Source organism: Ptychodera flava, chromosome 8 (assembly GCF_041260155.1).
Source record: "Ptychodera flava strain L36383 chromosome 8, AS_Pfla_20210202, whole genome shotgun sequence".
Taxonomy (NCBI): domain Eukaryota; kingdom Metazoa; phylum Hemichordata; class Enteropneusta; family Ptychoderidae; genus Ptychodera; species Ptychodera flava.
In genome coordinates, this window is record NC_091935.1 from 37,648,625 (window position 1) to 37,672,073 (window position 23,449).

A 23,449-nucleotide genomic window follows, 5' to 3' on the forward strand; every position below is an offset into this window, starting at 1 on the left:
AAGAAAAGCCCTTGCAATTGAGCAAAACAACGTCATCCAGAATGAAATGAATTCTGTGAAAGTTGTTGAGGCAGCTTTGAAAATTACACTTTCTGGTCCACTTTTACGCAATCCGTGAAATAGTAATTACACTCGTATTTCAGGTTTTCACTAAATTTGGTCCAACTATTTTGGAAATGTAAGTTTTACATTAAGTTTAGGTGCTTCTTGAATTGATGAGTGTGTGTTCATATATTTAATTTGCATCCGCAAGGTGGTGATCCAAGAGTCATAAGATTACGTCACTTGATGGGGGAGCCGGTGGCAGAATTGAATTTACAGTGGTTCACTTTTTTTAAAACAATAAAATCAACTCATTACTTATGAGTTTTAATTTTGAGAAAGCATCATACATTTTTCTATTTGTTTTCTCTTTTATTACTCTAATGATGACATTTTTCTACAGCTACATTCAAAACATGCGATATCATTATGTAATTCCATTTGCGTAAATGGATATTATAATGTAAATCGGCTGCAAATTTATTGCTATCCTTCGAAATTTTAAGTTTTTTTTTAAATTTTAAATGCATGATTGCACAAAGACATAGTTGAAATTCGCAATTTGGTCAGGCTACGTTCGTGCCAACACCGTCACTGCAAAAGAGAGGTTGGCCACAGGCGCCCATGTGTTGGGTAGTCTGCTAAATCGATCGATTTTCTACTTGATCTATCGATCCCGTGCTCGATCTGCCCACCACTGCAACCACCACTTCAATCTAAATGCAGTAGCGGACAGATCGAGCAGGAAATCGATCGATCTAGGAGACTACCCAACCCACGGGCGCCTGTAAGGTTGACTGAGTACTGAGATTCCTGTGATAGTTTGTTTCGGCTGAAAATTGCAGGAATGATTCATGCGACAAGTTTTAGGAAACTTATCGAGCAATACGTAATATATAATACTTAGGGACTGGTCAGTTTCTTCGGCCTGGGGGGGGGGCGGTGGATTATCTTTTGCCGACGTCAAAAAGTGGCTGACCCCCCCTATTCCAAATTTTGAAAACAGGGTGACCCCCCTATTCCAAATTTCTAAAACAGGGTGACCCCCCGCACGCGACAACTGTAATATGTAATAATATAATACTGTAATATATATATATATATATATATATATATATATATATATATATATATATATATATGTTATATTTTACATGCATTTATATTTTAAGTCATTCTGTGTTTTAATGAAATTGTTGGCATGTCAGTTGTAAGATAGGAATTTCAAAGTGTCAATCTTAAAGTTTGAATACAGTACATTTTGAATGAGCTGTGAATGTATTTCACACTTTCTATGCTTAACCAGATGTCCTGAACTGTTGTACAGAAATGGATGTCAATCATTAATATCAAACAGGAAAAAGCAGTAAATCAAAAACTTTGATGGGTGTTAAGACTTGCCAGCCATCCAATTAAATCTCCTGAGGAACCATAGAGAGGCATTTTAGCCAAATCTGATGTGTGCAGTCTGAGATGACCTTTTCTTGTAACATTGATATTTGTGCATGTTGCTTTCTCATACTGAATTCTCATAGAGAGAACAGAAAAGTATCAGGAATTTGTCATGCTTTTCATATGAAATGTAGATTTCATAATAGTACACTTTCACTTAGCAAACATCAAGATATCTCTGGCATATATCTCTGATTTATTAAAGTATGGCGCCCGAAGGGCGCGGAGAAAAATATGAAACATCCTGATATCTCTGATATATAAGTCTTGTATATTAAAGGGATATAGTCGTCGGAACTACCCTCAAGGTCGTATGGGACCCATACGACCCATGGCAACAATGTATCCAAGGCACAATGGTGATTGATGTCAGTTAAAACATGTCTGTCATAATCTATCATCGTATAATTTAAATGTTGCAGCTATGATGATGAGCAGCATCTTGATATCGTGCACGAAATACATTGTTTGTAAACAAGAAACTCGCACAGGCGCAGTTCCGACGACTATATCCCTTTAAAGTAATGCACAGGAAGGGTGTGCTGAAAAATGTCTGATATATTAAAGTAATGCGCTCGAAGAGCACGCTGAAAAATATTGAACATACATATATCTCTGATATATGTATGCCTGATATGTTCAAGTTGGGCATGCTGAAAAATATGTCTGATTATTAAAGGTATGCGCCCGAAGGGCGCGCCGAAAAGGCAACTGGCTGAAATTTGTGGCTAACATGATGCATTTTAGGCAATGATGAGCCTGTGTCGAAATTCAAAACACACTGACCCCCCTAGTGGGCATTTCAAACATGGTGACCCCCCTATCACCAAAGTAAAAAACAGGGTGACCCCCCCGCTGAAGAAACTGACCAGTCCCTTAGAGTTGAAAAAGTGAAGCCCAGGCTGCAGGGATACAGAACGTACTCCCAGGTTCATGCGCCCTCTTGTGAGCGAGACTGTGCGAGATCCACTTGTTTATGTGAGAATAACATCATTTGTGTTCAATGTGTGCATGCTCATTCCTCTTTGTTCAGAGTCGCTGTACTTTCTCAGAGCGCTCACTTTCGCCTTTTTGAGCCTTTGTCCGTTTTCAACCTTCACATATTTTGTGAATTCAAGAATTCTCCTAGTAAGGTGACTTAGAATAGTTCAGAATTGTTTCTTGTCAAAATGGCCACTTCTGGACAACAAACTCGTAAAAGACGATGAGACAGAGCAGGAGGAGCAGCCGTATGAAGCAGCGCACGTGAGGCAATTATCCGGGGCTTCAACTTCAAGGGACTGTCGGCCTAAGCAGCCCGTCTTCAAAGTCTCGACACGTAAAAGAGTTACAAACAAGCGCTCAGACACTGGCACTAAGGTAAAGCATCAATTGGACTCTGTAACCTCCCAAGTGCAGGAGATATCTTACCAAATCGCCGAAGTAATGCGAATTGTCAAGACAAAGACTGTGCGAGATCCACTTGTTTATGTGAGAATAGCACCGTTGCATGTGTATGTGAGACCACCGCGATTATCCAAGTCACAACCGTTGCGCGTTTCAAGATTTCGTTGAACAATTTGCCGTGTACTTTTCGGACATTACTGATCTGTAATTTCTGACTTACATTGACCACTAGTAAAAGCAACTTCAGTGGTGTGGATGCTACATGCCTTTCGACCGGCCTCGCTGGAACTGTGACATCGAATGCTCCGAGGACTGGATCCCTACCTCTCCAAGACATGTCTCGGTAAGTTCTTCGCATCAAACTTTCAATTTTGATAACACAACATACTTTCTATTGAAAAATAGTAGTGAGTAGCTATATCTTTCGCTGTGACGCAGAGCTATCGTATCATGAAACAAAGCAACGTGCATTATGTATGTAAAGTGCTAAAGTATCTTTGTGCAAAGTTTGAAAGAAATTGGGTCAGTTTATATGTTTGAGCGTGGAGCTAAACAAGGACCTGCGTCGATGAAGTTGAATCTTTATGCCCCACCGGACGACTAACATAAACAACTATCCTCTTCAAACAGTTCCCAAGCTAATCTCCGCATTATTACATGTACATGTACTAGTACAACCATGGAGGCTACCTCCATGGTACAACAGATAGTGTCCAGTCATTCATTTCACCATAACTTATAAACAGTACGGTAGATTACAAACAAACATTGAGGATTTTGTAAATTGGATGTGTTAACGTGTATTGCAACCATTTAACTACATGCAGCTGTGGAAACGCAGCTATCTGTGGTGGGGTAGCATGCGTATACATGCGGGCCATCAAATTCAAAAGGTCAACCCCACAGTTAGCTGCCAGGTGCCTCGTAGCAACCAGATATGAACTGTAAATGCTCACGTTTCATTGTACTTGGGCCTCAGCCCAAGTACATTTATTTTCATTCCGTGGGAAAAAACTGTAAGGTATAACCATTTCTGGCTGAGACCAGGGAGGGCAAAACGTATTGGCTTCATCTTTCTTGGCATAATGAATGGCGTAATGATGTTAACTGAATGGAAGTGCTGCTCTCAGCCAGTCTTGAATAAGTGAGATGTGAATATAAATGCTTCTGTATCCGAGTTTTTGCCACAAAATCTTCTGAATATAATCAAAATGTGCATCGAAATGCAACAATTAATGCACCTCCGTTTACTAGGCGATGGTACGACCCTTGCTACACCCACTGGACGAGCCAAAGTGGGAGGGGTAATTTCGGTTTGGTCGAACAGGAGGGCTCGAGACCAGAATTTAACATTTAAACTTGAAACATGTTTAATCACTTACAAGATGTGGATTAGATTTAATCAAAGAGAAAGTTTGAAAAGGAAAGGTTTTATATCCCGGACACAATGAAAAACATTACGACTGGAAACTGTACCCCGGTTGAGAATAGTAACGCCCACAGCGATGGAGAACACTTATCCTTGAGCTGAGAAAACCAGACCATCATTTCGAAATAGAGCTGCAGATTCGAGAAGCTCGTTAAAAATAGCTAGGTACACCCCATAAACGGGTGGTTTCGAGTCTTGAGGGCAAATTTCGCCTCCTTCATTTAGAAATCGTACGTTTGTTTTCCAGGGGAACACATCATTTGACACAAAATTTGCATGAAAAGGGGTCGCCAGTAAGCACGTGGTCAAATCTGGCATAAGAAACAATATGAAATGTCGGGTAAAGCCAGTCCAAAATAAACTGATTTGAACTTTTGTGTTTTGTAATTTGACTTTTTTTGACAACATCACACAATGTAATACGTTTTGAAACTGAATACTCCGACGTATTCTGTGTCCCCTTTGCTAAAAAATACGGTATGCCGATTACCATGTAAGGAGATGATGACGTCAAGACAGATTTGTAGTGCGTTTGGTCTTGGATGGTGCACGAAGTTTTGTCGAGGTAGCTTGTGTATTTATTTCCTAAATGAGAGATATTAGGGTCGATCTAAAAGAAGGCCGAAGAATGTTATGATACTCTAAGCAAGCTGAACTCCAATGCGAATGGTTGGATAATTTGGAGGATGTCTAGACTGATCTCGTCTCATTAAGATTATTTGGCGGTCAGTATTGAATTTCAACTGCGTCACAAGTTTGCGTCGAACGGTCAACGGACGATATTTTAGAAATCTGGAGACATGACACATCGCAGTTTTATTTTAGTATTTTATATTTTACAAAAGATGTAAGAAGCAATGATTTTGTTGAAAATTCTGAAAAAAATATAGGAAGATTTGATCGCGAACACATTTTCACTTGCAGTCTGAAAGGAGCCTATGAAATTTGCATAAAAGTTCGTGTTAGAGAGCCTCGTTTTCGTTACGCTGACCGCCACTGCAGTGAGGGATAAAATACGGCGAAAGGGTGGTCTTGAAATATCGACGTGCAGCAAAACGTACAATAGCTAGAACTATAATTTTTGCTTTCAGTTGTAGCATACATACTAATGATCTGTTTTCCTTGGGTAAACTCACAAAAGTTGAGAAGATTTTATTTAAATCGCTACAAAGTGGGTGGCGAGGTCGACCCGCCAAATGCGGAAGTAAACTTCACCTTTTTCGTAAAACAGCTCGATAATGACCTTAGAGGTCTTAAGCCAAGCCGAAAATTTCAGAAAATATTCATTTAACTATTATCAACATTTGGTGAAATTTTCATGACCGTGCGACCATGGACATGTATTTGCGGCAGTGTTGAATGTTGGCATGCAGTTACCATATCGCTGTATACGTAGATCTCGAGGGTCTATGAGTATACGAACACCCGTTACGCTACGTACACTCCACGCTGTTTACCGCGACCAAACCACTTGTAGTTCACACGGCGCGGGTGTTACACGATTAATCTTTCATTTTTTCAAAGTTTACTCCTATAATCTCGGGTCACTGATGTTATATATAAATAAAGTATTTAATTAATGTCACATTATGACCATCAATACTTAAAAAAATTTTTGCTAGTTACATGAGTTATAAAATGTGCCAGTGTAGTTCGAGCACGCACGGTAATGCTAGCAGGGATGGCCGCAACGCGCAGCTGTTTACCGGCTATCATTCTAGCCGCATCTATATTCACGTACTCGTGTGCGGGATACAGAGTAGCCGTATTTATCCACGGAGATTTTTTGCAGTCGATGTTATTTCCTACAGTTTTTGTATGCTTGCTAGCTACTAGAATGCGAAAACGGAAAAAATCACTCATAAACGAAACAGCACTGCTAGTCAGTACGACGGGTGTCTACCACTATACTACGTGTACGGCCGCAGACAGTGATAAACGTAGCCCTTCTGTCACCGTAGTGTTTTTTTTTTCCATTTGCACTGTCCACGACTTTACCGAGAAGCCAGCCAGGCAGATTGTGTTGGCCAGTGAGGTAACACAAGCTTGCAGTCTTGCTTCCTCGTCACAATCATTGAAAACATAAACAGAACCGAAAAAATCTGCCAAGTTAGCCGGTGAGGACCGAGAAAGAGCTGAAAGAGTTTACGTGTACACTCACGCTGCGCTGTAGGTCGCCATGTTAGATTTAACACATGAACGTCGCTGCATAGTCAACTTCAACGAGACTTATTTCAAAAACGGAGGCTTAAGCCACTGAGATTTTTTCAGATCGTATGGACCTACTCAAGATACGTCCCCTCCCTACTTCTCATGGAAATTTGACTTTGGCTATGCCTTTGTGGCAGTGTTTAGTGAACGGCATTTTCGATCGCTCGAAAACCATGAAAATAAGGCAAATGCCAAAACGAATCAATAAAACCCCACAAAAAATCATCGGCAAACACCAACCAAGAGTACAATTCAGCAACTAACTGGAAATAGGACGGATGGTAAACGAAGGCTGAGATATCTACGGATAAAATTCTGGCGAAAAATGTCATAATCGTCACTCACTGACTAGACGGCGCAGTTCGAATTTGAAATAAATTCCTAATTATGCATGCAAATGAAGTACCCTCCTTTCAGACTGTTGGGGGTCAACTAGCCCTGCGTACGATGCTGTGTGTTCCGCTACAGCTACCGCCCCGCTCACCACAGCCCCGCAAAGACCCGTACGTTGGGTCGGTGACTTCAAATCCATTTTGGGACTTGACGTAAAAAGCCAAATTACTGCCGAAATTCAGCGTTCTTGGGCCCAAGTCGTATCCCAGCCTACCTCAGCTACTCGATCGCTTCCAAAAATGACAGTCTTTTATTCACTTCTCGTAAATAACCGTCGATGTCGGCAACTCTCTCGCTGGCCCTGCTTACGATGCTGTGTGTTAGCTGTAGCACATAGCATCGTACGCAGGGCTAGGGGTCAACATGGGGTCGCAGCCATGTTGCCTCAAAACTTATTTCTGTCTGCACTCAAAACTCAAAAATGTCGCATATGAACCTGAAAAATCGATGTAATTTTGTCAAACTTCGGCGAAATTTCAGCCTATAGACAAAATTTCATCTAGGTAAGGTAAATTTACTGAAATTTGATCGACAAATAATCCTGAGCTTGAACGTGACAGCTCGCCTTCTCCGGGAAGTCATGCATCCGGCCAGCTGCCCATATGGCCGGGTGCATGAGATTGTTTTCAAGCGACGGCGGCAGACCGTACGGGGCTCTGGATATGAACCTACCGCCGTTGTAGCTGTAATAACTGTTGCGTTGTTTTTAATCACCACGGACGAAGTCCGAGGGGACTTATAGGTTGGTCATGTCCGTCCGTCCGTCCGTCCGTTCACGCCTAGTACCCAACCCCATACAGATGCACGTCGATTTGTTTCACAATGCTATCAAATTGGCCGTGTTAGAGGACTTTTTAGTTTACACCTCCATAGACTCCCATGTATAAGGCAGTTCTCCATAGACTCGCATGTATGATGCCAAGAAAAATAAAAATTTAGTTTCTCATCGTATTCATATTGCCTAAAGGATGCAGTGACAGTTTTTTTGTCCCCAATAGATTGGCTCATATCCGTCCGTGAGTCCATCAGTGAGTCCATCGGTTCACGCAGATATCTCAGACATTTTGACAAAATATCATGTGACCTTGGTGACCTTTGACCTCAAATATACATTATTGTCCATAACTCAGTAACCACAAGTGCTAAACCTTTCATATTTGGTATGATGGGACACCTTATGACGCCACATATTGTACGCCATTAATTATGTGCATATCTAATTATGAGCGAGCCAATAGAGCAAGAGGTCTGATTTCTGGTGTATAGGGATAAGTTAACAATATAATTTGTTTGACAAAACTTCACGTGACCTCAATGACCTTTGACCTCAAATATACATATTTGTCCACAACTCAGTAACCACAAGTGCTACACCCTTCATATTTGGTATGAAAGGACACCTTATGACACCATATATTGTACCTCATTAATTATGTGCATATCTTATTTTGAGCGAGCCAATAGAGCTAGAGGTCTGATTTTTGGTATATAGGAATAACTTAGCAATACAATTATTATGACAAAATGTGACGTGACCTCAATGACCTTTGACCTCAAATATATATATTTGTCCACAACTCAGTAACCACAAGTGCTACATCCTTCATATTTGGTATGATAAGACACCTTATGACACCACATATTGTACCTCATTTATTATGCGCATATATAATTTTGAGCGCGCCAATAGAGCTAGAGGTCTGATTTTTGGTATATAGGAATAACTTAGCAATACAATTATTTTGACAAAATGTCACGTGACCTTGATGACCTTTGACCTCAAATATATATTTGTCCACAACTCAGTAACCACAAGTGCTACACCCTTCATAAAGCACCCTTCATAAATGGTATGATGGGACACCTTATGACACCACATATTGTACCTCATTAATTATGTGCATATCTAATTCTGAGCAAGCCAATAGAGCTGGATGTCCGATTTTTGGTATATAGGGATAACTATAGGGTAGAAATCTAAATATGCCCATCTAAATATTAGACATCTACCATCAAGAACAAAAGAAATTTGCTGTAATTTGAATATTTAAGGAGTTTAATCAATTCCCGCTATAAATAAAGAACCCCTGCCTCAAACTCCACAAAGTTGCTAGACATATTTTGCCGTTGTCATGCCATTGCTTCGTTTAATAACCAGTTAATCAAATGCCTCATTGACAGGAGGAAATTCAAGACCATATTGAATAGTAGTATATATTGTCCTCAAAATTACCCTATCAAGGCCCAAGTACTCATTGCCTTCAGCAATACTGACTTGTTATATATTGAAGTTATGTGTAAATTTGAACCTTTGCCACATGTTTGCAACTTCATTGAAATTATTATGATCAACGTAATGAACAATAATCACCGCAAATTAATTCTAAAAGGTCATGAAGTATACAAATATGCAATTAGCTGAAATAAAATTATTAAAGTTAATAACTGTTCTTATTGTATCATGACTTTATATAGCAAGTGTAATTACTGTTGGCCATGTCCTTCAAGCCATATATGCCAAGCTGTGAAAGCTCATTAGATATGCAAATTATAAATTAGCTGACATGAAAATGTGAAATAACTTTCGATATTGTTTTAACCTGGTATAATCATCAATGTACATAGCATGTTTTGCCAACTTTGATCAAGTAAATCCCGGTATATATCCTTTATAAGCAAAGTTCATTAAATATGTAAATTAGGAATTGGCTTTAGTAAAAATGCTTAAGGTAGCGGTAAAGGCTATTTTTGCACCAATTCTTTTCTCAGAGTTAATGTCAAGTTTCAAATGTTATAATCAAGATATTTAATTCAAATTTTTAGGATAAATCCCTTAGTTAATACTTTCTCCAAAGAATATAAAAATTGTATATTTGTAGCCATGATTTGAAATATGACACCAATCAATATTAAAATTTAATTTTTCATATTTTTTTTACATGTTTGAATTTAATAATAATTGGATAGTATTAATATTACCAAATTAGTTATAAATATGTTGACACTATTAATTGTAAGATTTGTATGGCAGGATGTGTAAATAATTTGTTTTTATTTTACATGGGTTTACATATCAAAAAAATTATTAAAAAAATTCTTTCAAATTTCAAATGTGATTTTTCAAAAAGTACTTCAAATACAGGAAAATTGTGCCGTACAAATCTTATCTGTAACCTTGTTAATAGGCTGTAAAAATTCCATGTCCATATCTCATTTCAAAGGTTGGATTAAATTGGTATAAAATTATGTACGAAAACTGTTATTCTGTCAAAAATGTTGAAAACAAGCCATATTTGCACCCCTCTTTTGAAGTCACAGAGCAGTCTTTTTGGTTAATCTCACTTTTGACACCTCTTTGACACTCAAAGAATCTAAAAATGCATTTACAATAGCAGTCACGCATTCTGAATGCAAGCACTGCCTTGTCAAACTTTCCTGAAAAACAGTAAAAAATGACTTTCCCTTTTCAAACATTTTTTTAAAAGCTAGGGGACCTCTACCATAGTTAATACACTAAGAACTCCCCAACTTCCTCTTATTTGGTCAGTTTTTCAGAAGTTTCAACGGGCTATAACTCTGCAATGCCTATGACCCCAAATGTCTAGTTTTTTTTTATTCCACAGAGAATGTTGACTACTTTTATGTTTTAATAGTTTTATTGAAGTTTATAACTGACGCTCTAGCCTTTACCGCCACCTTAAAGATTGTCAATAATGTTGTATCATGGTATCTGTAATATATGTAGCAAATTTTGTCAACTTTGGTCAAGTCAATTCAGATATATATCTCTAATTAGGAAAGATCATTAAATATGCAAATTAGGAATTGGCTGAAGAGAAAATGCTTGATGACTTTCAATAATGTTGTATTATAGTGTCTTTAATGTACATAGCAAGTTTCATCAATTTTGATCAAGTAAATTCAGATAAATATCCCTAATTATGAAAATTCATTTAATATTCAAATTAGGTTTTGGCTGAAGTAAAAATGTCTTTTGACTTTCAATAGTGTTATATCACAGTGTCTTTGATGTATATAGCAAGTTTCAACAACTACAATCAGGTTAATTCAGATATGTATCCCTAATTGGGAAAGTTCATGAAATATGCAAATTCGGAATTGGCTGAGGTAAAAATGCTTAATGACTTTCAAAAATGTTGTATCATAGTCAGTGGCTTCAATACATGTAGCAAGTTTCATCAACTTTGGTCCAGTCATTTCAAATATATATGCCTAATTAACAAAGTTCATGAAATATGCAAATTAGGAATCGGCTGAAGTTAAAACGCTTAATGACTTTCAATAATGTTAAATCATAGTTTCTTCTAAGATTTGTTAATTTTGATCGAGTCAAATCAGACATATATCCCTAGTTAGGAAAGTTCATTAAATATGCAAATTAGCATTTATCTTTCATGTCACCCCTTAATGGTTCCTACTGCTGATATATCTTGGTGTGATCAACATTTGTAGCAAATCTCATCAAATTGTGTGTAGTTGTTTTTAATGTATATCCGTTTTTTCTGAAATCATTAATTATGCAAAGGAGCAAAAAGTATGCAAGCCACACCCACCAAAAACTAACCAGTTCTTGCCATTTGCTAACTGAATATGTGAACCAGATTTGATTCTGATCTGATAAGCCGTTTTTGAGATATCGGACCAACAGACAGACACACAGACGGACAGACGGACAGACAGACACACATCGCTGCGACATATGCTCACGTGTGTAAACATGTCAGCAAAAAATGGGTAAATTACTACGGCCCACTTTGGGTCACAACATTGAACATCAAATTATACCAAAGTGGGTTTTTAGAGCTACTTTGCAAGACAGATCAGCTTACAGCAAAAAACAGGATGGTTGGACAGTCTCATATACATTACGTTTACTTTTTTGTACGTAGCATACAAGTTTGTAGATAACACTGTAGATAAGAAGAGCCGACTCATTTGAGTGTCTGGATAGAACACACAAGGGAATTGCTAAATTACTTGTTGAATTGATAGTAGAGACTGGAGTTAATTAGGACAGCACTCTGGCCAAACAAACCATAATACAACGTAAACGTACTGATGTCAATCTGTTTTTATAGACACACAAAGATAAACAGTGGAGTGGAGTGTTACATGATTGGTATTTCACTCAAATGAGTCGGCTCTTTTATCTACAGTGTTAACTACAGAACTTGTGTGGGACTTACAAAAAGTAAACGTAATGTATATGAGACTGTTCAACCATCCTGTTTTTGGCTGTATGCTTGAACAGATCTAATCATACTCTGTAATGAGACAGTGTACATGTACTATTGCCAACAGTTGTGTTCGTGTTTACATGTACTATATGATTGTTCTGTCCTGAGATGGATTTCTAGAGATTAGTATTAATTAACCGTCGTTTCGTGAATTTTTGAATTTAAAATAAAATCAGGTATTTTTAAACTTGCTCAGAGTGAACTCCTAGTAAAAATATATAGTGCAGATGTAATGACTTAAACATTTGAGCGCCAAAGTAAATTTTTGTCGCCTTTATGAAATGTAACCCCAGTCATATTTTTTCAGATTTTTGCCAAAATTTTGAAGAAAAACTGTAGCTGATGAAATGTGATGTCCATTCAGTCAAAAATTATCAAAATGATTACAAAAAAATCATAAAAACTGGTAAAATGATGCACTAAATTTTGTGGGAAATATTACAGAGCTCAAAGGGTCAACAAAGAATATACGGATAGTTTTCAATCGGATTCGAACCCACAACATACGGCATCAGTCGCCTAGCTGAGAGGCCTGAGACAGAACCAGTCGGCTAAATCTCCACTCCCAAAAAAGAGTGGTTCAATAGCCGGCTAAGTTGTTACATTTTTCTGACTGAGACCTTTCAACACGTTGTAGAGTTCGTGAAGCACTCACGTACGCATGCTCACTATCATAGAAGTGAAATCTATTGTTATCAATACAAAATACTAATTTGGGATTGCCCTGTGTTGAAGTTGGTTGACAGTTAGTCATCAAATATTAAGCAAGTAAGGAGAATGAAATCATGGATGTTCAATAATATTTATTTTTTTGCTTTTCCTTTCAGGGACACCATGCATAACATCAGCAGGGTAGAGACATGGTGCTGTCTATGGACTATGTACGGCATAGGGAATGTTGCCCAGGAGCCCTGGGATCAAGGTGGGTGGGTACCGTGGTTTGGGATGTGGGGGTAAATGATATGGGGCCTTGGAATTGTTACATGTATGAGAGATGGGGCAAGATTGGGAGGGGTGATGTTTGTGAAACTTACTTGAAGTATGACCGTTTCCTGTAAATGATGTTCTTGTTAATATTTCAAATCTATTCACTGTATTTTTTGTAAAATGACACAAGATGCCATCCCAATATTTTCTAACAAATTATTTGCCTGTAATTAAACAAACAAAAATTTATATCATGTGTTTGAGCACCATTCGGAAAATTTTCATAAACTCTCTTTTTTTGTATATTTATTCATTGTTTGGCATATTGAAACAAAATTCTATTGAAAGTGCCACATCATACTTTTACTTTTTTATGTCACTCCTCATAAATTTTTAAAAATTTGATATTTCAACAAAAATTACTACTGTCCGATTCAAAACTTTACCATATTACTATTTATTTGACCAAATTTGAAGAATCTCCCTTACACCAAAGCTTCCCCCGATTGATTTCTATGTGTTTGACCAAATTCCCTGTGTTATTTCTTTATTTATTCACTGTTTAGTACCAACACCAACAGACTGCCTGACAATGCCACATAATACCTCATTTTAAGCATCAATTGTCAAATATTCTTTCACACTTCAATATTTCCCACAAGAACTACCAATACCTAATTCAAAACTGTTATAAATTAATGTTTTGCTGTTAAAATTTGGAAGACTCCTCTATACCAAAATTTCCCTACTTACCCGGTCATTTGTCACTTCAAAAAACCAAATCATAACATGAAAATGCCACAAGATGCCTTATTTTATGCAATAATTATCACAAATTTGGCCTTTTTTTTCACAAGTGTAAAAAATAATTTTCATTGATTAAATGTCATGATCCTCCTGAATACCAAATTTCCCCACAAAATGTGACTTGACTTTTTCATCTTTATTTTTATCAAAATATAAAACCAAATTATAATTGCAATTCATGATTCATGATTGATACTACAAAATTACCCGTGAGTGTGTCATTTTCACAAATTCAGCTTCATTTTTTTAAATTTGTGTCATTAAACAACAAAAAAATATACATCTTTACTTCCAAATTTCATACTGTTGTAACAAACCATCTGTAATATTTTTTTCCAATGAAAATTGAAAACTATTGAAAATAAAATATTCATTGAAAATGTTCTGTGAAATAATTTCCCCTTTACTAATTTCATGAATTAAAATAATTTTGAAAAATGTTTTGAAGAATACCTACTACTATTATTTACAATTGGCATCATGAACAAAATAATTTTGGTAAGATTCTGCATCATACCCTTTGTTATTATTTACATTATCTTGACCATGTAACATAAAATTGTATCTGAAAAATTCTAACAATATGCCTTTAAACAATTGATGGTTAATGTTCTGCAAAATTCCATGCAATAATTGACCATAATCCTAATAAACTTCATACACATTTGAATAATATATTTTTATTTTTATAAACATTCTGGCAAAACTTCCCTGTGCATGTGGGCCTCATTTATCACAATTCATTGTTCATTGTCAATGACTTGTTGATACAGGGACATGTTTGAAAGTTTGCCTCGGTGAGATAAAGTCATTTATACATATACGCAGTGCAGATTTGAACGTCATGGAAAGCAACAATTGTTTGAAATCAAAGTCTGAAAACCATCTAGAGTTTGGCCATATTATTTTCACAACTCTATTCATACTCGATAATGGACTATCTGTCCTAGAACACAATTGTATATATTTTCAGAGTCATTCTCCTTGATTTGTTAGCTCACGTGTGTAATCACGTGGGCTATTGTCATAGCGATGTCTGTCTGTCTGTCCGTGTGTGTGTGTGTGTGTGTGGTGTTAGTGTGTGTGTGTGTGTGTGTGTCTGTCTGTCTGTTTACACGATAACTCAAAAACGCCTGAACGGATTCAAGTCAGATTTGGTATACAGGTACCATGTGGTACTTGCAAGAACTGATTAGATTTTGGTTAGTGTGGCTTGCATATTAATGAAGTTATGCAATATCGAATTTTTCCATACAATGGTTTCCCTATGGAGACGGTAATGACAGTGTAGACATATATCAAGAAATACTGCACAAAATTTCATGAAACTTTTCACAGATGACAATCTAAGAACATAATGATGATACAGTGAGTGTCATGTCAATTATCTTCTCATTTGCATATTTAATGAACTTTTGTTATTAGCGAGATAACTCTGAAATTCCTGCACCAAACTTGATGATACTTGCAACAAATATTGATCTGATATATATCTAATTATAGTTAGAAGCATTAGGCAGTGTCAAGTTAATAAATAGCTCATTTGCATATTTTATGAAGGTTTGTAATTAGTCATATAACTCCGATATAACTTCACCAAATGTGATGAAATTTGCTGCAGATACTGATCCGACTGATATCTAACTGTAGTGTAAAGCATTTAGTAGTGTAGAATTAATTAAGGGTTCATTTGCATATTTAATGAACTTTGTAATAAGGTATATAACTCTGAAATTACAGCACCCAAGTCAGTGAAATTTGGTACAGATATTGTTTTGATAAATATCTAATTGTACTGAGAAGCATTTGGCAGTGTCAAGTTAACAAATAGGTCATTTGCATATTCTATGAAGTTTAGTAATTAGTGGTATAACTCCAATATAACTGCACCAAATGTGCTGAAACCTGCTGCAGATACTGATCCGACAGATATCTAATGGGGTGTAGAGCATTTAGTTGTGTGAAGTTAATTAAGGGTTCATTTGCATATTTAATGAACTTTGTAATTAGTGATTTTACTCCAAAATTAAAGCATTAAATTTTATGAAACTTGCTACAGATGTTGATCTGATAAATATCCAATTGTACTGAGAAGCATTGAGCAGTGTCAAGTTAATAATTAGCTCATTTGCATATTCCATGAAGTCTTATAATTAGTCATATAACTCCGAAATAACTGCATCAAATGTGATGAACACTGCTGCACATACTGATAGGACAGATATCTAACTGTGTTGTAAAGCATTTAGTAGTATAAAGTTATAAAGGGTTCATTTGCATATTTAATAAACTTTGTAATTAGGTATATACTCTGAAATTTCGGCACTAAAATTTGGTGAAACGTGCTACAGATATTGACTTGATAAATATTTAATTGTGCTATGAATCATGAACAGTGTCAAGTTAATGTAGGGTTTATTTGCGTATTTAATGAACTTTGTAATAAGTGATATTACTCTAAAATTACAGCATTAAATGAAATAAAACGTGCTACAAATGTTGATCTGATGGATATCTAATTGTCCCATAAAGCATTGAGCAGTGTCAAGTTAATTGACAGCTCATTCGCATATTAAATAAAGTTTTGTAATTAGTGATTAAACTCTGAGAGTACTGTGCGAAGTTTTAAAAAAACCCTGCTACATATAGTGATAACATATATCTCATTGTTCTGTGAAGCTTACTACTATTAATGAACCTGTTGTAAAACACGTGAGCATATTCAGTTCATATCTGGTTTTCATTTGTTTGAGTAACAATTTTGTATTTGTTCTGTCTTGTCTATTTGTTGATACCGGTACACTTATGTATTATGAAAGAGAAGCAAACTGTAACCAATTTCCTATTACCGACTTTATGAAATAGAATTAGTTGCATAGAACAATTTATTTTGGGTCTGGGGTTTGGCGTTGGCATCTATAAAGTATAGTGTGAAGTAGACAATGTACATGAACAATATATACAACAAACGAATTTCAGATTTTGATGCGCATCTACATATAATTCACAATAAACCTTACAAAAAAATACAAATAATCCCTCGAAAACATTCAATAATTAAGTTCATTCACAAAATTTCACGACATAGCTGGAAGTGTGGCAAATAAATATATCCAACCATATAAATTAATTCAAATGCACTTTTCAATTACACGTGGTATGATTTAACTATGCACAAATATTTTGCAACAGTGTAAATTCAAAGTTGATGCAATACCAAGAAATATACAGAATTCTATATTAAGGAGTTTCTCAATATTCCGGTTACTTATTCAGCATACAATGAGTAACTAAATCCCAGAAACTGCATATATTCTCAATTGAAAGTCAATCAATATAATGAACTTTTCAATTACACGTGGTTTGACTTCAATATGCACAAACTTGGCAACAGTAGAAATTCAAATTTGATGCAATACCAAGAAATATACAGAATTCTATATTAAGAAGGAGTTTCTCAATATTCCGGTTACTATTCAGCATACAATGAGTAACTAAATCCAGAAACTGCATATATTCTCAATTGAAAGTCAAATCAATATAATGAACTTTTCAATTACACGTGGTTTGACTTCAATATGCACAAACTTGGCAACAGTAGAAATTCAAATTTGATGCAATACCAAGAAATATACAGAATTCTATATTAAGAAGGAGTTTCTCAATATTCCGGTTACTTATTCAGCATACAATGAGTAACTAAATCCCAGAAACTGCATATATTCTCAATTGAAAGTCAAATCAATATAATGAACTTTTCAATTACACGTGGTTTGATTTAACTATGCACAAACTTGGCAACAGTAGAAATTCAAATTTGATGCAATACCAAGAAATATACAGAATTCTATATTAAGAAGGAGTTTCTCAATATTCCGGTTACTTATTCAGCATACAAGGAGTAACGAAATCACAGAAACTGCATATATTCTCGATTGAAAGTCAAATCATTCAATATGCACAAAATTGGCAACAGTAGAAATTCAAATTTGATGCAATACCAAGAAATATACAGAATTCTACATTAAGAAGGAGTTTCTCAATATTCCGGTTACTTATTCAGCATACAAGGAGTAACGAAATCACAGAAACTGCATATATTCTCGATTGAAAGTCAAATCATTCAATATGCACAAAATTGGCAACAGTAGAAATTCAAATTTGATTCAATACCAAGAAATATACAGAATTCTATATTAAGAAGGAGTTTCTCAATATTCCGGTTACTTATTCAGCATACAATGAGTAACTAAATCACAGAAACTGCATATATTCTCGATTGAAAGTCAAATCAATATAATGAACTCAGGTGAATGTATTGCGTTATCAAATGTGGCAATTGAATATCTCGAAAAATACTGTATCACGTGAATTGAACACAAAAAAATATTACAGGCATAAAGAAAATATTCATAACTATAGGAAATGTTCACGACGACATTAATACAGCACAGGAACAGTCCAAAGGCCGCCTCTTCATACAGGATACTATGATGATTCAGCAATAAACGGTAGACCATATTCACTTCTACAGTTACCATTGATAATTATCAACACTGACGTCTACCATTACCACGTCCACACTACCGCTCAAACAGCAATACTGACATCGGATAATACCAATAATATTCACACTTTTACCATTACCACTTAATACACCATAGCCATACTCAAGTCCGTACACCATCACCATGAATACACAGCAATACTGAAGTCTGCAATTACCATTTACTGCTCGCCACTGCCACTCATATACAGCAATAACACTGTCTGTATTCACCATTCAAAGTGTAGGACATTAGAATACAATGGTCGGCAAATTCATGGCAGTCAAGTTGCAACTCACAGTAAACTCAGTAGGCTCTACATACAGTTTTACATCATATTATTGATACCAGTGTTGCAGCACTTACTTCATAAAATACTGTTCTGTCGGGTCAATAACCACACACGAACATAATTCCACTTGGAGGTAGACGCACGCTGCCATTGTAGGGCTTCACTCACACCCTGGTTTGGTCACAGTAGCTGCCTGAAGACACCTGTTGATACGTGTCCACTTGAACCCATGCCTTGGAAAGTTCCACTCACGACAAGACAATAGACCAGCTGGTTACACAGGACGCACACTAAACATGCTGCTATCTTCTTCAGGTCCGAGGCGCTTCTTCCTTCACAAAATAGTCGACTCTCCTTTTATACTCGCATCACCCAATCACAGCTAATTAATCAAATACATCCGCCAATAATTAATTCATTTGAATACCAAGGAAACTTCAAAGTTCTCTCCAACCACTTGAAACCATTTGACTGTTCAGTATACTTGACTTGATTCCAAACATAGTTGTGATCCACTGATGTTCCAATAATGAAATAAGTCCAGAACATCCTCTTTTATTAGGGCCTATATTTGCCTCTTTAGTTTCTGCATAATTAGTTCAGTAATATACATATGGTAAAGGTCACCAAAAAGGTCATCCAGGGTTCGTAAGTCACTGACCGGTTAGAACGCCACCATCGGCCAGAGCATGGATAATTTCATCTTGTTACACTGTCCCCTGGTTGGAGGAAGGTCGTCCCGACCTATACAATTCTTCTCTATCCTCGGCAAGTCTTCTTCGCCATTCAAGTACTCGTTGAGTCTGTCCAATAATCAAGGCTTCCAATTCTGCAAATTTAGTTCTCAAATCTTCACCATTTTGACTCTGGTCCTTCTCACCACATATATGTGCATAAGTTAGTCTGTCTGGAGGTCTTCTTATCCTTGATGATCTCCTTGGTAATTGTATATCACTTTCTTGAACTTCACTTCCCAAGTCAGGTTGCCTGCTTTCCTGCATTTTCTCCACTGTATTACTGGATTCCTCTTCTGTCTCCCTTCCTGTATGTAAATTATCCAATTTTGTGTTATCTGTTGAAATTTCCAATTCAGATCCGACTATTCTTGGTATAAACTCTGGTGCCTCTGCTGACATATTACTGGTCAAATCTTTCTGAGAAGTGGCAGTCTGCTGACCATTCTCAATTACTTCTTGCACTGTATCTTGAGTTCTGCTTTTATGTGATTGCTCTTTAGTATCGACTTCTCTGCCTGCCACTGTTGACGGTGAAGTATCTTCTGTCTCTTTGATCAATATTCTATCATCCATATTTTGAACTTCCTGTCCACCCTTTCTCAGAAACTCTCTTTTTGGCCTGAAAGTAGTTATCAATGGAACACCACATAATTCATCTTCCTCATCTGTTTCGTCATCTTGTCTTGGTTGTGCTGTTGTCTTCCTCTGGCTAGGTAACACCTGTTTCTTTTCCTCCTGATGCTGTTTTAAAGGTCGTTCTAGATAAGGTATTGGTAGTGAACTACAGGGCAACAAAAGGTTCCGATGGAGAGTTCTCTCTTTTCCACTGGGTCCTTCTGACTTGACCACATATACCGGTACATCAGGATGAACTCTTCTGATTACTCTATATCGTTGTGACTCCCATCGGTCAGCAATTTTGTGCTTCCCTCGAATGTTCACATTCTTTACCAGAACAATATCTCCAGGTTCAAGAACTGCATCTCTGACATTCTTGTCATACGCCTTCTTATTTCTATCTGCTCTTCCTCTGGCTGCTTCTGTTGCCAACCTGTAAGCTTCTTCTAGTCTGGTTTTCATATCTTCTACATATTGGTCATAATGAACAGGAAACGAGTCTTCTGATTGTAGTCCCATGTAAACATCAATTGGCAATCTTGGATGTCGTCCATACATCAAGAAATAAGGGGCAAAGCCTGTACTATCATTGCGAGTGCAATTATAAGCATGAACCAAAGGTGCGACATACTTTCTCCAGTTAGCCTTCTGTTCTTTGGACAGTGTACCCAACATATCAATTAATGTACGATTGAACCGTTCACACTGGCCGTTGCCTTGGGGATGATATGGAGTTGTTCTACTCTTCTCAATTCCAGTAAACTCACATAACTGCTTGATGACTTTGGATTCAAAATCTCGCCCCTGATCAGAATGTAGTTTCTTGGGAAACCCATAATGCATGAGAAAGTGTCTGTACAGATGTTCAGCTGTCGTCTTGGCCTTCTGATTGGCTGTAGGAATTGCAACAGCATATCGTGTGAAATGGTCTGTGATCACCAAGATGTTACCAACACCACCTTTACCATCTTCAATTGTCAGATAATCCATACACACTAGTTCCATTGGTTGTGTAGTCTGTATGTTGACAAGTGGAGCTGTTACTTTCTGATTGGTTTGAAGTTTCCGTTTTGTACACCGTTCACATGTCTTTATTTTCTGTTCCACATCCTTTGACATAAATGGCCAGTAGAATCTGTTTCGAAGTAGTTCAAGGGTACGTTCCTGTCCCAAATGACCAACATCATCATGGACTCCTTCAAGTGCTGTTCCTCGGAATTTGCTTGGTAAGACCAATTGATACTGCCATTTCCCATCATATCCCCTCCTTCTTCTGTACAAAACACCTTCACGAAAGCACAGTTTCTTCCACTCTCTCAAACCACTGATTACTGCAGCTGGTTCTTTAACTTTCTCAGCTCTTGTGGGTAACTTCTTTTGTTCTACATACTGATACAACCGTCCAATCTCTGGATCCATTTTCTGCCATTCCTTCCATTCCTGCATTGTCACTGCTGGTAATGTCCGTACCCCTGGAATAGATGGAGGATCCTTTAGTGTTGCTGGAATGGCATATCCAAGTCCTTCTATCCAAGCAGACTGACTGATTTGTTGCACTTGAATCATAGCTGTTACCACCTCTGTTGGCAAAGTAGTTGAGATTTCATCACCCTGCTCTATTCTATCCATCATTTGGTTGTCAACAACTTTTCCTGGTGTCTTCTCATGGAGCCTTGATAATCCATCTGCATCTTTGTTTTGTGTTCCTGGTCTATAGACCAAACTGAAATGATATGTTGCCAGAGCTGCCAACCATCGGTGGCCTGTAGCATCGAGTTTGGCAGAAGTATTGACATATGTTAATGGATTGTTGTCGGTTACCACAACAAACTTGTTACCATAAAGGTAGTCATGGAATTTCTCAGTCACAGCCCATTTCAGAGCCAAAAACTCTAACTTATGAGCTGGATAATTCTTCTCACTTCTTGACAGACTACGGCTTGCATACATAATTACTCTCTTCTCCTTCTTCTCTCCTTGGTAAAGGATAGCACCTAATCCTGCAAAACTTGCATCAATGTGTACTTCAAATGGCTTACTATAGTCTGCATATGCCAAGATAGGTGGTTTGGTCAGGTGTTCAATGACTGTGTCAAATGCCCTCTGATGTATCTCTGTCCATTTGAACTTTGGGACCAGTTTACCAGAGTGTACTTTTCCTCGTCTTCTAGACTTTGGCAGCATTCCTTGTGTGAGTTCATTCAGTGGCTTGACAATGTTGGCGTATCCTTTAACAAATCTCCGATAATAACCTGCAAATCCAAGGAACTTCTTTACTTCCACAGCATTAGTCGGTACTTTCCAGTCTTTTAAGGTCTTGATTTTATCTGGATCAGTTTCTATCCCATGTTCAGAGACTACATGTCCCAAGTATTTTACACGTTGTCTGAAGAGTTGACACTTTTTAGCCTTAAGTTTGAGACCTTTCTCTTCCAGTCGATCCAACACCATTGCTAACCTTTCTTTGTGCTCCTCAAAGGTTTTGGAGAATATGATGATATCGTCCAGGTACACCAAGCATACATTGTAAACCATATCTCCCAAACACTTCTCCATACATCGTTGGAATGTAGCAGGACTTCCAGTTAAGCCCATTGGCATGGTTGTACACTCCCAGAAACCCATTGGTGTCACAAATGCTGTTTTCTCGATATCTTCTGCCATTTCTATCTTCCAGTACCCGGATTTCAAATCTAATGATGAAAACCACTTAGCGTTACTCAGGGCATCCAGACTCTCATCTATTCGTGGGAGAGCATAAGAGTCCCGAATTGTACGCAGATTAATCTTCCTGTAATCAATACATAATCTGGTACTTCCACCCTTCTTGGTTACCACCACTATTGGTGCTGCCCATGGACTGTGAGATTCACGAAACACCACTTTCCTGCATACCTTTTAATACTTGACGTACTTCTTCATACATGGCGGGAGGAATTCGCCTAAAGCGCTCCTTGATTGGTTCGTTATTTGTAAGCCGGATTCTGTGTTTCTCTTCTGTACATCTGCCAAGATCATGTTCATGCAATGAGAAAGCAGCTTTCTTTGAAGTAGCAATTCGTGCACTTGTCTCAGCTGTTCATCATCAATTGGAGATTCTGACATGTCAAACTCTACATTTTCAGCAACAGAAATCTGTCTTCTATCTTTGACTTTTTCTTCCATTTTATTCTCATTCCTAAGTTTGTCTTTTAGTGCAGCTTCGCAAGGATGTTCATCTGGGTGCCCTAACCAGGTTACAGATTGGACTTTGGCAATAATTTCACCTGGACAGATGATCACTGGTTTTGTTGATACATTTTGTAGGCAGACAGGTACTTTGGATTTCTCACGTTGACACTTGAGAATTG

General features: G+C 37.2%; 1 protein-coding gene across 1 annotated transcript in view; it reads left to right on the forward strand.

Annotated features, from left to right (window-relative positions):
- Window positions 1–2,533: 2,533 nt before the first annotated feature.
- LOC139139249 (uncharacterized) overlaps window positions 2,534–23,449 on the forward strand; it is a 44,185-nt gene continuing 23,269 nt past the window's right edge. The window contains exons 1-3 of the mRNA XM_070708093.1: window positions 2,534–2,853; window positions 3,113–3,223; window positions 12,999–13,093. Coding sequence (XP_070564194.1) covers window positions 3,216–3,223; window positions 12,999–13,093 — 103 coding nt within the window. The 5' untranslated portion in view covers window positions 2,534–2,853; window positions 3,113–3,215. The remainder of the gene's footprint in view (window positions 2,854–3,112; window positions 3,224–12,998; window positions 13,094–23,449) is intronic.